This window comes from Ambystoma mexicanum, chromosome 8 (genome assembly GCF_040938575.1).
Source record: "Ambystoma mexicanum isolate Mex_15411 chromosome 8, UKY_AmexF1_1, whole genome shotgun sequence".
NCBI classification, from domain to species: domain Eukaryota; kingdom Metazoa; phylum Chordata; class Amphibia; order Caudata; family Ambystomatidae; genus Ambystoma; species Ambystoma mexicanum.
In genome coordinates this window covers 1,387,211,281-1,387,225,543 of record NC_090929.1, presented here as the reverse complement: position 1 = coordinate 1,387,225,543, position 14,263 = coordinate 1,387,211,281, and the positions used below count along the sequence as shown (strand labels likewise).

The following is a 14,263-nucleotide window of genomic DNA, read 5'->3' as shown; positions in this document are numbered from 1 at the left end:
TGTGCTGTAGAATTCAGCCACTCCTCTGTAGTAGGCAGTGCATCTAGTATCTCAACATCAGTATTTTGCAAAACAGGCAGTCCAAGTCCCCCTATAAATTCTAATTTGTCAGCTTCAGTGGCAGAGTCCTCAGACTTATATACATCTTTATAGAAATGTCTAAAGGCATCCACAATGCTCACGTTTTTAGTCAAGATCACATTATGACCTGTAAAAATTGGCATAATGCTCTTCTTCTTCACACATTGTGATCTTTTTAAGAAGCAATGAATAACTAGTAGTTTTCCCCCTGATAGTGGCTTTCATTGCATCCCAAAAAACAAAAATATCTACAGAGTCTTTATTTTCATTTATATCATTTATAAGTTCCTCTTTTACAGTTTTCCTGAAAGCTGTATGAGAGAACAAGAATGTATTAAGCCTCTAACATGTATCCCTTGTTGGGGTGGTCGATAATGGTTTCAATGGGATGGAAGAGTTCGCACTGTGCGCACAATATTGGTGACAGGGGTGGGTGTGATGTTAGCGTGATGTTGCAAGCTAGCATGTATCAGTGTAGTTGATGAGAATGAAATCTTACTATTAGTTTTATTTTGCGTATAGCTGATAAATTTGAGATTTGCACACGTGTATCAACATAATTACAATTCTGCCGATACAATGTGAACATAAAGTAGTCATGTGGCGTGCAGCATAGTGCCTGAAGATGGGACGTGAGGCGCTTCAAATGTGCATGTGAGAAAGGAGATTTGTGGATGGAGAAGCCATGGTGAAGGAACAAAGAAGTCTTGAACATACATGCACAGACATTCGGGAACAAGGGGTATATGATGAATACACCAATCTGTATACCGTGGGTCCCTCATAGTTGGGGTTTGTGTAGACCACAGAAACCTGGTCTGGCGAGAAACTCTGTGTGACCTGGGAAGCTGGTTGATTGAGTACTAATGATGGGAGAAGGCGGTAAACTGCATTTGGGGAACTGCTATAACATCAAATGGTCAGTTGCAGCCAGGCCAGAGTTTATGACTAGGTGCTATTGTGAAGAAGAGATGTAATCTTCCTGAGTACAGGAGAGTTTGTTATTCAGTGACCAGGGAAGTTCATCCACCTGATAGGGTGAACTCAGGGCCAGGTAATAAACCTGGTGCAAGGGCTGCTTAAGGGGAGAATTGAAAAATGGTTTATGGGTTTCAATCAGGTTCTCAGGAATTACCAGTATGTGACCAGAGGCCATGCATGCTGAAATGGTAGTCATTATAGATTAGTGTGAAAAGAGATCCCAGGGACGCCAAAGAGTCTGGGTGGATAAGATGGCTATCATCGGTTCAAAGGGAACTTACTTGTTTCAATCCCTCCTCATATTGTTGAAATGTCCTTGTAAAGCCATGTGCATCACAACCAGGGTTAGAGTTCCCCGACCAGATGGAACTTGTAATAAATTAGGGTTGTTGTGCTTGAATATCTAACCATGTGATGATTGTGTGATGGACCACGGAAAGATACCGAAAAGGGGTGTGCTGTTAATTGGGTTTCATGCAAATGTGTGTTGAACACAGTTGATGATTAAGGGAATGTATCCAATGTGAGCATGGGAACTTGGGGGGAGGGGATTACATTTCCTTGTATAGGGCTAACAATCATGTTTGGGGGGATGTCTTCTTAACAAAATATGTAGGAGTGTGTTAAATATTGCAAAATGTATATAATTTCTAACCTTTGTGTGGTTCGGAGAGAATTGGGTTAGTTCTGACGATGGGGTCATCTAGCCCCTCCTGGCGTTTGTACAATAAACTTGCTTTACGGACAAACGTGCCCTCACTTCTTTAAGAGGTGGACCTATTTTCGGTAAGAAGATCGGAGGTCTGCCAATAAACATTCCAAAGACATGCGAATACCCTCGCAATCCGAAATGACTATTCTCCCTGCTGAGGAATCCATCATTTTAGGGAACAACCTTTTAGAAACCCCCCCAAAAAAATCAATATGCAAAGAGGTGTTATGAGAGTTAGAATAAAAGGTATATTGCCTAGCGTTGGGGTTCAATGTTCACCATGGGGCTATCAATTTTCATATCTACATTAGATTTCTTAATTCCTGAATGGCCTTCCCACTCCTTCTGACACAGACTGTCTGGTGATCTATCATGCACTGTATTAATAACCGGATTGATATCTCCTCCCAGGATAATGCCCTCTCCTTGTAACGTATCCAGAATATTCCCTATCTCTAGGTAAAAAAGGTCTGTGTTAAGGGCATAAATATTCAGAAGGATGATGGGTTTCCCATCCAGAGTGATCTCCATTGCAACATACCTATCCTCCTGGTCAATTATTTTATTACCCAGTATCATCCGTATATTTAGCCAGAACAGTATAGACACTTTGTTCGACCGTTGATGATAGCAACTAGACACCTCTATATTATATTTCGTATTCAAAATATAATCATTGTCTCCAGCAGATAGATTTCTTGTAAAAGGACTATCAGCTTTCATTTTATTTATGTGTGTGCACCTTTCTCCTTTCGATGGATTATTAATCACCCTTAACATTCTAAGATAGAAATTCTGTTACCATGCAAAAGGCAATACATTTAATCTGCATCTGGTGCAGCGAACCATATCATGCCATCAAACACAAAAGGATCAAGAGTGGACACAAAGAAGGAAACACAAAAGGACAAGCAGTGACATGTCGGACTTAGGGTTCCAATATCCACCCTCAACAAGAGCCATCTATCACTAACACTATATTAATAGCACCTTTGCAGTACAATTTTACATATTCACAAACATACTTCAAACTACAACAAGTCCATGAGAGAATGCTCACCACCTCACAATTTAATTATATGAAGCGGACTACTAACACCAATCCATCAACGAAACAACCCGACAAACTAGTTCCAACAAATCACTTAGAGCTATCCAATTTTGTATTTACACCCATGTTTACATCCATTCAAATATGTAAGGAAATACACTTACTTTAGGAGAGAAGAAAAAGAAAACTGCTTTATACCGACTACATGCACTCACAAATGAAAACCAAGCTATACCAGAACATGGACTTTGTGTTGGAAGTGGAAAGGTTTCCCAGACTAATAAGCAACATGTTTTTCATATAGCAAATAAACATTCTATGTTCCCATCTTTTTGGAGAGGTTGACGTGTATGCATTGTGAGAAACGAAAGGGTGTCTCACCTACTAGTCCCCAGGGATCTCACCCTCAGGTGGCCAGGGCACAGCCATTGCCTATGGATCCAGACCCTGGGGGTGGACCAGTGCGGGAGGATCACCTGGGTGAGGGATCGTCAGGGAGTGGGGGTGAGACAACCAATGGTGAAACACAGTATTCCCTCCTTTCCTGTACACTGAACCCATTTTATAGGATTCTCTTGATGTCCCAACTCCCCCCGCACTTTTTGCACAAACACTGAGCATTGGAAGAGGGCGACTGAGAATAAAGAGGCGAACCCTTACATATTGCATAGGACATGTCACGCTAATTGGGTCAGGCAAAGTCAGGCATGTGACTTTAAGTGCATACATCTGATACCAATTAGCTCTCCTTACACAGATAAAAGTTGAAACAGAGACAAACTCTGAGCAAGGTGGAACACGAGCAAGGGCAGAACTTCTGCGATGAAGACAAACCTACTGGAGCAGAGCAACGGACCAAGGGACGAGAACAGAGGGTGGAGAATCCCAGGAGTTCCCTGTAGGAGGTTGTTGCCTCTAAAAGGCTGTGAAAGACACATGGAGAAGGCCAAATCCCAAACAAGAAGACTGCATTGTGTTTCAAGGACGCCAGCGACCCTGTCGGGTGAACAGCAGAGTTGGGGCGGCGAGCCCAAGCCTGTGGTACTAACCTTAACTCGTGAATTGAAAAACTGTAAAGAGAAGAAATAAACTCACACAGCGGGTGAGTTGGCAAGCGACATTTAAGACTGAAGTTGCAACATTATATCACACAATGGAAGGCTGAGCGCGTGTGGATGAGACGCACAGAAAGGCAGACCTGCAAATGAACTTTGAAGTAACGATAGCTGTGAAACCAGCGATACTGAGTAACAGAGTGGTCAGACAAAAGGAAGTAGCCCACTCCAAAGTCTCAGTGAAAGGTGAAATGTTTGTAGACATTGACCTACCCAGACCAAGAAGCACTGGGGCAAATAGCACAAGAGTGAGCACTGAGAGGAAAGTAGAAGCGGTCCTGCGGAGGCTTGCAAGTTAAAGCCACACACATTCAAAAGTCTTTGACATCAGAAAATGGTCCGAGCCCGACTGAGGGAGACTGGAAGCGTATACGTTAGGGGAAGGGAACCCCAAAAGGATGTGAATTAAGCTTGGGGAAGGTAACCCCAACAAATGTTTTGTAATTTTGCTTTGAAAGGTCTGAGCCCAACAGAGGGAGACCGATGTGAACTTTTTGTTGAACTGTGTTTTGAAAGCTGGAAAAAAAAGAGAAGACATTAATGTGGAAGGTCAGGCGGGCCTCGATCCACGTTTTGAATTGCCTTTGTGTTAAGAACCTGAGCCAGAGTGTGTCAGCCTCCCTACAGGGACCGCCTAACACTGTGCTGTCTAACGTGGGTAGGAGAGCTGACACAGCCACTTTGATTCTTTATATTCTCATACTGATTTTCCTTTGCATACATATTCCCCATAGCAAACTTTTTGTATGAGAGATAGGGCAGGGATTAGGTTTTGTTAGTATAGGCCATTTTGATTTGACTGACTCGACTTGGACTGTTTTATTTATTATTTTATGGTTGGGACTACTACCATACTAGCTACAGGGCAAAGTAGGAGTTTTACTAAACCCCAAAAATTGAATAAAGCTTTTTCAGATTGTACCTTTCGTCAGTGTCATGCTGATGATACCATTCCTCCCTTGCAGCATGAACAGCACACTAGAAAGCTGGCCTACTAGGTACTTTTCTCTTACCAGCTTCCAGTCCGAATGGCCTTTGTATAAATATTTTTGGATTGGATACCTAATAAGATCACATTTTTATATAGCACTTGAAGCCAGATGTCCCAACTCCAAGTGTTGTCGTAATAGGTGTTATTACCCAATGCTACTGTGCTTAATTGATCAAGGAAGCATGAACCACTGAGTCAGCCTTGCCAGGAATGGAGACTGTTCACAGGTCGGACACATCAAAAATCCACTGAGCTGTCTTACAAATAATAACGTTTTTATTCATGTCCACCAAATTTAGGCAACCAAAATGGAGACTATCAAAACCTAGTCTGTTCAAAAACGTAGAACCATCAATAGTTAATGACTGGATGCATTTCAGGTGCAGCGAGGTGAGACAATTATGTTAAAGTGTTCTAATAAGCAGCACACGGATTAACTCACTGCCCAACCAGGATAGTGGGATCAGCAAGGGGGTCATGTGCCGCCACAAGCAGTGTGATGCTGGGCCTGGTGCAGGGCGGGAAGGATCCCATGGATATCCCAAACATCATGAGGCAGCGCATCACCACAGGGGGATACGTTTTAGCGCTGCCACCTTATGGGATCTACTAGATAACTGGCATCAGAAGTGACATTTGGGTTAACAAAGGAGGCTCCATGCCAACCGTAAAACAGCTGCTACACTTGCTGTCCCTTTAAGAGTTCAAGAAATAAATATTCAACCAGGTGTTCTGTCCAATGAATGAGATGGAGAGTTCCAACCCAAGTGTTGGGTGTCAGTATCCTGAAAAGCATGTCACTGGCTCGCCGTAAGGCCAAAGAGACTGAGATGTAGAGCTTACAAGAGAAATCTGCAATACTGCTTGAACAGAGGAAGGAGGCGAGATGCAACATCCATCCACCATTAGGAGGTGAAGTACTGTGAGAAGAAGAAGAAAGAGGTGGGGAATGAGTCCAGAGAGAGGGGAGGAACGAGTCAACCAGTAAAGATGAGTGAGTGGAGACAGAGGCATGTTAGGCTCCAGGGGAACCAAAGTGATAGAGGAAAAAGGTGACCCATGAGACCAAACCGGGGAGCCTGAAGTGGGTAGATGAAAGAACATGGGGCGGCTCATTGAGGGTGTGCAGCTGTGGTCAGTGGCTAGAGAGGAGGAGAGCCATAGTACAAGTAAGGGGTGGAATGTTGAGAAGGAGAAATAATGGGTTGGGTGTGCAGGCGAAATTCAATAGAATTTCTGGTGTGCTGTTTGGTCGGCCTACTACTCTGGTCATTGATAAGATACCTGTTCCAACGTAGTATCTTGACACACTGAGTGAGGGGAACCCCATTCATGATGGAGAGTCTGGGAGGCGACCTCTACTGTACTCAAGCCACTAACAAACACCACCAGGAAAAAAGGAAGGTCTAGACCCCCATAGCCCAAAGACAATGGTCCTGAAAAACCCCATCGGCGGGTCGGGGTGCTAGGGGTCTAGGGGACGGGGGAGTGCTGCTGGGGGATACAGGAGATGTGGTGGGGGGGTTGTTGGGGATACAAGAGACGTATGAATTCTTCAAATGTATTTCCAGCCAATCAGCCCAAACATTTGCCTAATGCATGGTCCGATAAAGGAGGCTATCGATAGGGAGCAAACTCTGATTTGGACTTTATTTTAATTTTGTTTTTCTTTCCGGCCCGGAGACCTGGAGTATGCCATCCTGGAAATCGACTAACCAGAGTTGGGGGGTGGCATGGAGTGAGGGAATGGTGGTCATCCTTACATTGGGTTTTCTCTACCTCATCTTGCCTCTCTGAGTTTGTTTAAGGCTATTCCCCACCCATCGTCCCTATCCGAGAGAAAACAAATGAGCAGTTACAAAGGAATTTTGTATCTGCATTTTTTTTATCCCATGCTAACTTTGTGACAACACCTAACTATACACAGAGTTTGTATAATGTCTTTATGTATACAAGGTAAGAGTATGAAACAGTCCTATGAAGGCATTCCCTTATGCACAGCATTTCATTGTGAGCTTTATTCTTTTCTGGCCACATATAACTAGAAAAACAAGTAGCCACAGATGGACCTGATGCACATCATTACGGAATGTAAGGCAAATATATCAAGAAGGGAAACCGCATGTATACAATGCATTGCTATTGTGAATGATGCGGAGACGTACTAAAGGTGTGCAAAGTAGGCATTTATCTTGTATGTATTATTGAGGTGGTATGCCCCGAGGTGGTGGGCCGACCCTGTAGGTAACGACCCACCAGCCAAGTGAAGGGCCTAAGCGCAGCAACGGTCCCTTAACGATGGTGGCAGCGCCGTTACCTTCAGGGTCAGCCCGCCACTGAGGGGCATATCGCCATTAGCACCCGTGTAGAACCCTACATGGGTGCTAATTCTTTGTATTTTTTTAAAATAAAGAAGCTTACTTTTACGGCGCGACGCACAGTGCCGTCATCAATGGAAGTCAGTTTTCAATGGCCAAGACCGATGTCATGAATGTTGAAGCAGGACTGCCTGGAAGACATCTTTGCGAAGTGACCTGGCACCGTGCAGTGCTAAGTTAACTTATTTGTTTTTTGGTGGAGAAAAAGAAAATGTCTTGCCGCCGTGCAGGGGACCGGGGAAGGGACGGTGTGCTGGCTGCCCAGGCAGCTTGGAACGTGGGCTTGTACCATACAGTACAGCCTGCGTTCCAATCTGTCGATTGGCTAGCACCCACATAGAGGGAGCTAATGAAAATGTTTCAATGCCGCATTACTTTTTTCTGTGCAGCACCATTGGCAGGCTAGCCTAATTTGGGGTGAGCAACAGTATGTGTTTTGTCCTTTAAAAATAGGTGTTTCCCATAGGAAAGTAGTCTGCAACATGTAGTTCTCTAGATGTTTTGGACTTCTAATTCCATGATCTCTCACCATTGACTAGGGTAGGTGTGATGGAAAACATCTGGAGAGCCAAAGGTTGCAGACCTCTGCCCTAGGTGCTGTGCCTGAATAACAGAGGGTTGCATGTCGTGGCTTCCTTTTTCATCTCTGCCATCAATCCCCTTTCATTGGTCAGTCGGCCAGCATTCTTCAAAGTAGGTAGTAGTCCTATCTTGGCACTGTGATGTAACAGTGGGTTGGTCCATAAATGAATTACAGGACTGTGGGCAAAAAGCTGGGAAAAGCTACCTTTGGCATCTTAACACATGATCGTTGGGCCTGATTGGAACCTGAGGGAGTTGATCAGTCTGCTAGTTTCGAAGGTGTCTGTTAAGGGAAACTTACACAATGTGCAGAGAATAGGGTTTTCCCTTGTAGCAGCCATGGGATCCCCTTCTTTTAGAGAAAGGGGGGAACCAAAACATACAACTACAGACACTAAACTACTGATCATTGTAGTATTCACGGCACTGGAGAAGCAGGTAAAATGTTGCAAACTGGTTTATATAAAAGTAGTAATCTTTATTACAAGTTACCGGGTAAGCTTAGTCGAATGAGACAGGAGCTAGGTAAAATACATCTTGTCAGTAAGCTCTCCCATCCTGAAGACCTCAACTGTAACATTTGGAACCTTGATGTCCCATCAGGTTCTGGATGACATCACAACAATCTATTGTCTGAACAGTGTGCACCCTGTGCAGAGAAATACTCTAGATACTACACATCTCCCTTTCTTCGGAATAGAATCACAAACAGGAAAACAGGAACTGCAAAACAGGCACTCTGAAACAACCATAGGATCAACCTTGTCTACCATACAACAACCAAATCACGTTCATAACTCTCCAAGCGTATACCACATTCACGTATCTAACATACACTTACAGTCATCAAATCGTAACACCTTCCTCCTCATCTGCCACATGAAGACTGGGGTCTGTCACACCCGTAGCACATCCGCGTACTCACGCACCCATCAGAAAACTCTAACATCCAGATGACCATCAACTACACATCAATACATCCGACCACATCACAACCATAACCAATCACACCACCATTCTCTCCAAAGAAAACACCCGTCATTTGCATCCTCAATTTGTACCGTCAACACACACTCCCAATGCCTCGAAGAAGACAAGTAAAAGTAGGAAAAATAGAAAAGGTACAAACAAGACAAAGATCCCATGTAAACAACGCAACTGGGAAAGAACAGCGCGTGACAAGAAAACACTGCAACAAAGACTGATCAGGTTCTGAGTCCAAGTCTTCAAGATCTTTCATAACATGAATGCAGTCAAAATATGAAAGCATTCAAACTGCTAAACAAAATGGCCAAGAACAAACCGGTTAAATAATAAGGATCATACGCACAAAACTGCGTTCATAGCATGCTCTTATCATACGCCCACGCCCGTGCATAAACACATCCATTCGGGCCTTTCAAAAATAATAGGGGAAAACATTCATTCAAAATATGATAATAAATAATGGGCTCATAAAATGCTTCATGACACTGACGCACTTCATGCACAGAAATGCGGTGACACTACTCATTAAATATATCTGTCATATTTCACATCTGCCCACACACAGTCCCAAATCACCTGACAATTGAACGATGCAATGTCAATAAAATTGAACTAATGACTATGCCCATGCCATTACAATATAATATGATAATATGATAATATCTTCATTGCTCTTCTTTAAACAATAAATAACAGAGCAGAATAATATTTCATAAAACACAATTATGTTATTATGTGGATTATATGTATTTAATTTTTTTCTTGTGTTGTTAATTGGGTGTTTATTAGATAATATACTATAGATACACCTTGCACCCTTTTACAAAATGCAGGCACACACAACTACGTGTACATAACAAAACATCAATCTATATCCATTGCATTAAAAAAAATGTGCTTATAGCATTTAAAATCATCTGTGCATACATGAAAATTAAATGAGGTGCATTTAAATTCCTGACCAGAAAAAAAAGCATGACTTGCACCAAGCAGTCAAAATATACATAACATCATGCAAAAAGGAAGTCATGAATTTCACGCAGAACGATGGCTGCAAAGAAGTCAAATTAACCGCAACATTTATGTATTCATCCATGAGAATACCTGCACTTAGACAGTTCATATCCACAAATTATAATGCCTTTTTATCTGTGTTGGAATAAACTTCTTGGACAATCTTCGAAAGAAACAACAACACACTTCAATAAAAACAAATGAAGGAACTAGGAACTCCTCCTATGTTAAGAGATAACTACCGAGACGGCAAAGAAAGCTCTGGCGGACCCAAACATGAAGGAGAAGGAAACGTCATGATTTTATGATTCTTTGGGGTCGAAATGAGAATGGACAAATGATATCCAGGCGAACTGTAAAGTGATACAAGTTGTGTTTGTTTTAAAACTAGATCACAATAAATAAATAAAAAAAAATAGAAAATACGGTGACCAGTTGTTTCTGTGAGACCCGTGGGTTAGAAAAAAAAATAAAAAAAATAACAGACTACATCATGCTTTACAAACTGCTGTGGGCTCCTCCGACCCCTCAGTAAGGAACGGGAAAAATGAAGTATGTTTATACCGTTTAAATTAATTGTGCACATTTGCTGGTCTACATTTTATACATGTATACCATTTATAAATACATCTAATGATTTTACATTGACTCGGCAACGTTGGGGTTGCTGGGGCTTCCGTTTCTGAATAGGTTAAACGAAAACCTGCCAGCCCAACTGGGGGGCTTACCCCAGCATGGGGCAGGTGGAGACACGCGTGTTCATATGGGTATTTTATACATAAAAGAGATTGAATTGCCTATCAATGTTCTTGGTGCCTCACACTTCACCATCATTTCATTCAAGATCTCAGGTGCATTAGGTGTGCCTCGGATGTTGCCTCCATTGGTTTGTGCCATTAGTGCCCCGGGTGTCCCCCAGGGGGCGCTCGTGCGTAAGTTAGGGGAATGTACATTCCCACGCGAAAGAGGTTGCACACCACGTGAAAAACTAGAGTCCTGCGCAAGTGTTTATGATAGGGAAGAACAGGGCAGTCTACTCTGTGCAGAGCAAGGTCACTCTATCCAGCAGCAAGGTACACACTGCATGCTTTATGGGAACTCCGGGACACCACCGAACCTTTCCCGTAAAAGCCCCTTTCAGAGCCCATGTGTACGTGCAGATACTGCCCATAAGGAAAAATACAAGGACATGCAAATCTCTGCCTTGCATTCATTGGGTTTGGGCCTCGTCCGAGTGATTCATGCAGTGAGCTCTCTCGGCTCGGGGTCAGTGACGTGCAAGGTAGCCAGCGCCATTATCTATGCATTCATGGTTTGCTTAAATCCCTTTAAAAATCCTTCAAAGCAAGCTCCACTTCTTGTGGGTGCGGGTTGCTGCTGATTTGTGGCCTGGACATTACTCGGAAGCACCAAGTCTAAGGCAAGTGTACATTCATGTTATTACCGCAAGTCATTTTAGGAACACTTTAATGTTTCATTTTCGAACCCTGATGTGAATTTTCCTGAGAGCGGCCAGGTGAAATGACACCATGACAGGCTACACGGTATGCAATCTGTTTGCATACGCAATAAACAGCCAGGTGGATCATTCACACAGCAGAGACAGCATGAGTTGTTGTAGCCCACTTGCAGCTGAGCCGGTTGAGCGGGGAAGTCTCAATGACACTGAAGAGCCGGCTGAGCCATTCATTGTCGCCATTTTAAGTACTAACTTTCAGTCGCAGAGCAATCCCTGCAGTCAGGCTTTATGCACACACCTCCACCTGCTATCCCAATTTCCAAGTGCCTTCAATAGATCCCCCTCATCCTGCACATCGACTGCCTCTCTGCCATTCGATACTGGATGGGCACTCTCTGCTTGATCTGCAATCAGGGATAAGACCGAGTAGTCCACTGCTGCCAAAACCATCACATCTCCATCTTTTTCCCCCTGCGGACCTCGACCTCTGGGTCCATTTTAAGAGCAAAATAAAAACAATTACCTCGAAAACATCTTGGCCCTCTACCACCTAACATCACAAAACATCCCCAATCTAAATCTTGAAGTTGGCCCAAATCCCTCAAGTCCTGAGAAAGCACGGCAATGTTGCAGACACCTCCTTGAAGCCGATCCACATTTAAGCCCTCGCAAATTTTACCCATTTGTAAAACTGCGTCCTCCTTCAATGTTACATGCTCCCATTACGGCCCCAGTGCAAAAACCAAGCAAAGTGGTGCAAGTCATTCCACAGGATCGTATACAAATTCCTCATCCCGAGAGCCAAATAAGTTCATGGCCTTGACCCAACCACCCTGCGCTATGCCATTAGCTGCTCTTTGAAACGAACCTTACCTCGCCTTCTCCATTTTCAAAACCATGGCGCCGCTTTGAGGTTCACAGTTTTTCACCCAAGCACCCTTCTGCTGCAATGCACAGACTTTAGATAAAATACCACCTCAGGCATCTCCAAGAAAACCCTAAAACAGATTACCCTCAAACTTGCAGAATCCTAACTCTTAACTCCATTATTAGTGATTGCAACCGGCACCCTCAACACACTGGCTGTTCCCTATAGAGCAAGTATTGCCCAATATACATGCTGGCCTTTAAGTAGGATGGGGTTTCCCAAGGCGAGCCCCTGTAGTCTCCACTAACTGGTAACCTGGGGCACCGGTCTGTCCGCCTCCCCCTACAGATATTTTCTAATAATTACGTTGAGCCAGTATTCAGTCTCCACCAAGTGGCCAGAGAGTGAAGTGCATCACAGATTAGAATTTAAAATTAATTGGAACAAACGGTAACATATGTATTGTTCCAGAGTACATGTGAGTTGATCTCCTTGGAGATTGTAAAGCAGCCATTGCTACGCAGCCTACAGCCGAAATGGGCAGGGGGTGGATAACTGACCGGTCCTTTAATTCCAGGGGCTGGTCACCTTTTCTTGGTTTTCTCTGGTCACATCCTGCAGTTATTACTTGCGGCCTGCAGGACAAAGCAGGATCCTCCCAAGTGTGATGGGGTCGGGGGGTGGTGGGGGCTGGGGGTGATGAACAATCATAGTGAATCCCGCCTACTCTGCTACTTGAAGAGGACACAATATACACATGGGGCAGTCCACCCCACAGCCTGTGACCGACCGCAAGACGAAAAGTGCACAAATGATCTGCACAGTTTGTCTGGACAACGAGTTGTTCCAACTTAAATAAATACTATGGTATTTATAAAGTACTGTTACAAAGTAAAATAATTTTTCTAAAAAGATACCAAAATTACCAACTTATTTCTGAAAAGGTTTGTATATTTAATTTGTGTGGGCCCAACACATGCATTCACATGATTCCCCAAACCGTAAGATCATGCTTGGTCTGCCTGCCTACACCTTTGTCTATGCCCAACACTTAGGCTGTACCCCCTTGTTAGAAACCCTTCTTCCATTTCGCATGCCACTTCAAGCACTGATATACCTGTGGTTTTCATCAGGTATTGGCTATCTTTCCAGCCACTCTGCTGGTTGCTGGTCTCTTTCGCCCTCCACAAGTACATAGGTAAATATCCTCCCAGGTTCTGGTATCTGACACACTTAACATATGCAATTCCAGCTGAATTACCTTGATATTCTTCAGCAGGGGCTTATTTTGCATCACTGCAGTAGTAACGATCGCAATCAGTGCCAGAATGACGAGGAATCCCAAGACGATGAACACCTTGTGTGGACATGACTTCTTCTGTTTGGCACCTGCAACCAAAGCAAAAAGAGAAGACTGCGTCAGTAGGGCAGCAGGACTGGACAGGTCAAGTTGCTGAGGGGGCAAGGACACTTCAAGGCAGCACACACCAGGGCATAAGGAAACCACCCTACGGGGAGCTCTCTGGGCAGGGGTCATTCCAATGGCAGCTCTCAGCAATTTTAAAAGGTGCAACACCAAGGTGGGGTTGGGGGCGGGGGGGTCATGGAATTGGGGGCGTAGGCGTGGACTGGAGGTGGGGCTAAAGCATGCGCCAAAAATGGTTTCAAGTCTTACATCAAAGAACATCTACAAAAAAATATATATTTTGTCCATGACACAAGCATGAACACAGTAGCAGTTCCTAAATCGGTCTTTCTTTAAATGTAGTGCCTTTAGCTCTAGTTGTTAGAACAACATGTCCCCTCTAGAAGTCTCAGTGTCGTAGAAAGTCTCCACATGTAGGAAGTAACCATAACAATATATGCCAATGCTGCCCCCCCCCCTTTAAGTCAGGTGTGCCCAAAGAAAATTCTAACTCCTGTCCAAAGAGCATGTGTTAGCATTGCCACTATAGAACTATTCCATGCTGGTAACAGTGTTAGATGCACATAGAGGGGGCAGTGATAAAGACATGGATTGAGTGAGTGATGGAACAGGAAAGCA

General features: G+C 43.7%; 1 protein-coding gene across 2 annotated transcripts in view; it reads right to left on the bottom strand.

The window, feature by feature from the left end:
- Window positions 1–14,263, bottom strand: part of ENTPD1 (ectonucleoside triphosphate diphosphohydrolase 1) — a 403,736-nt gene that overhangs the window by 143,050 nt on the left and 246,423 nt on the right. For both annotated transcript variants that reach the window (XM_069611514.1, XM_069611515.1), the window contains exon 2: window positions 13,481–13,608. In XM_069611514.1, the coding sequence (XP_069467615.1) occupies window positions 13,481–13,608 (128 nt within the window). The remainder of the gene's footprint in view (window positions 1–13,480; window positions 13,609–14,263) is intronic.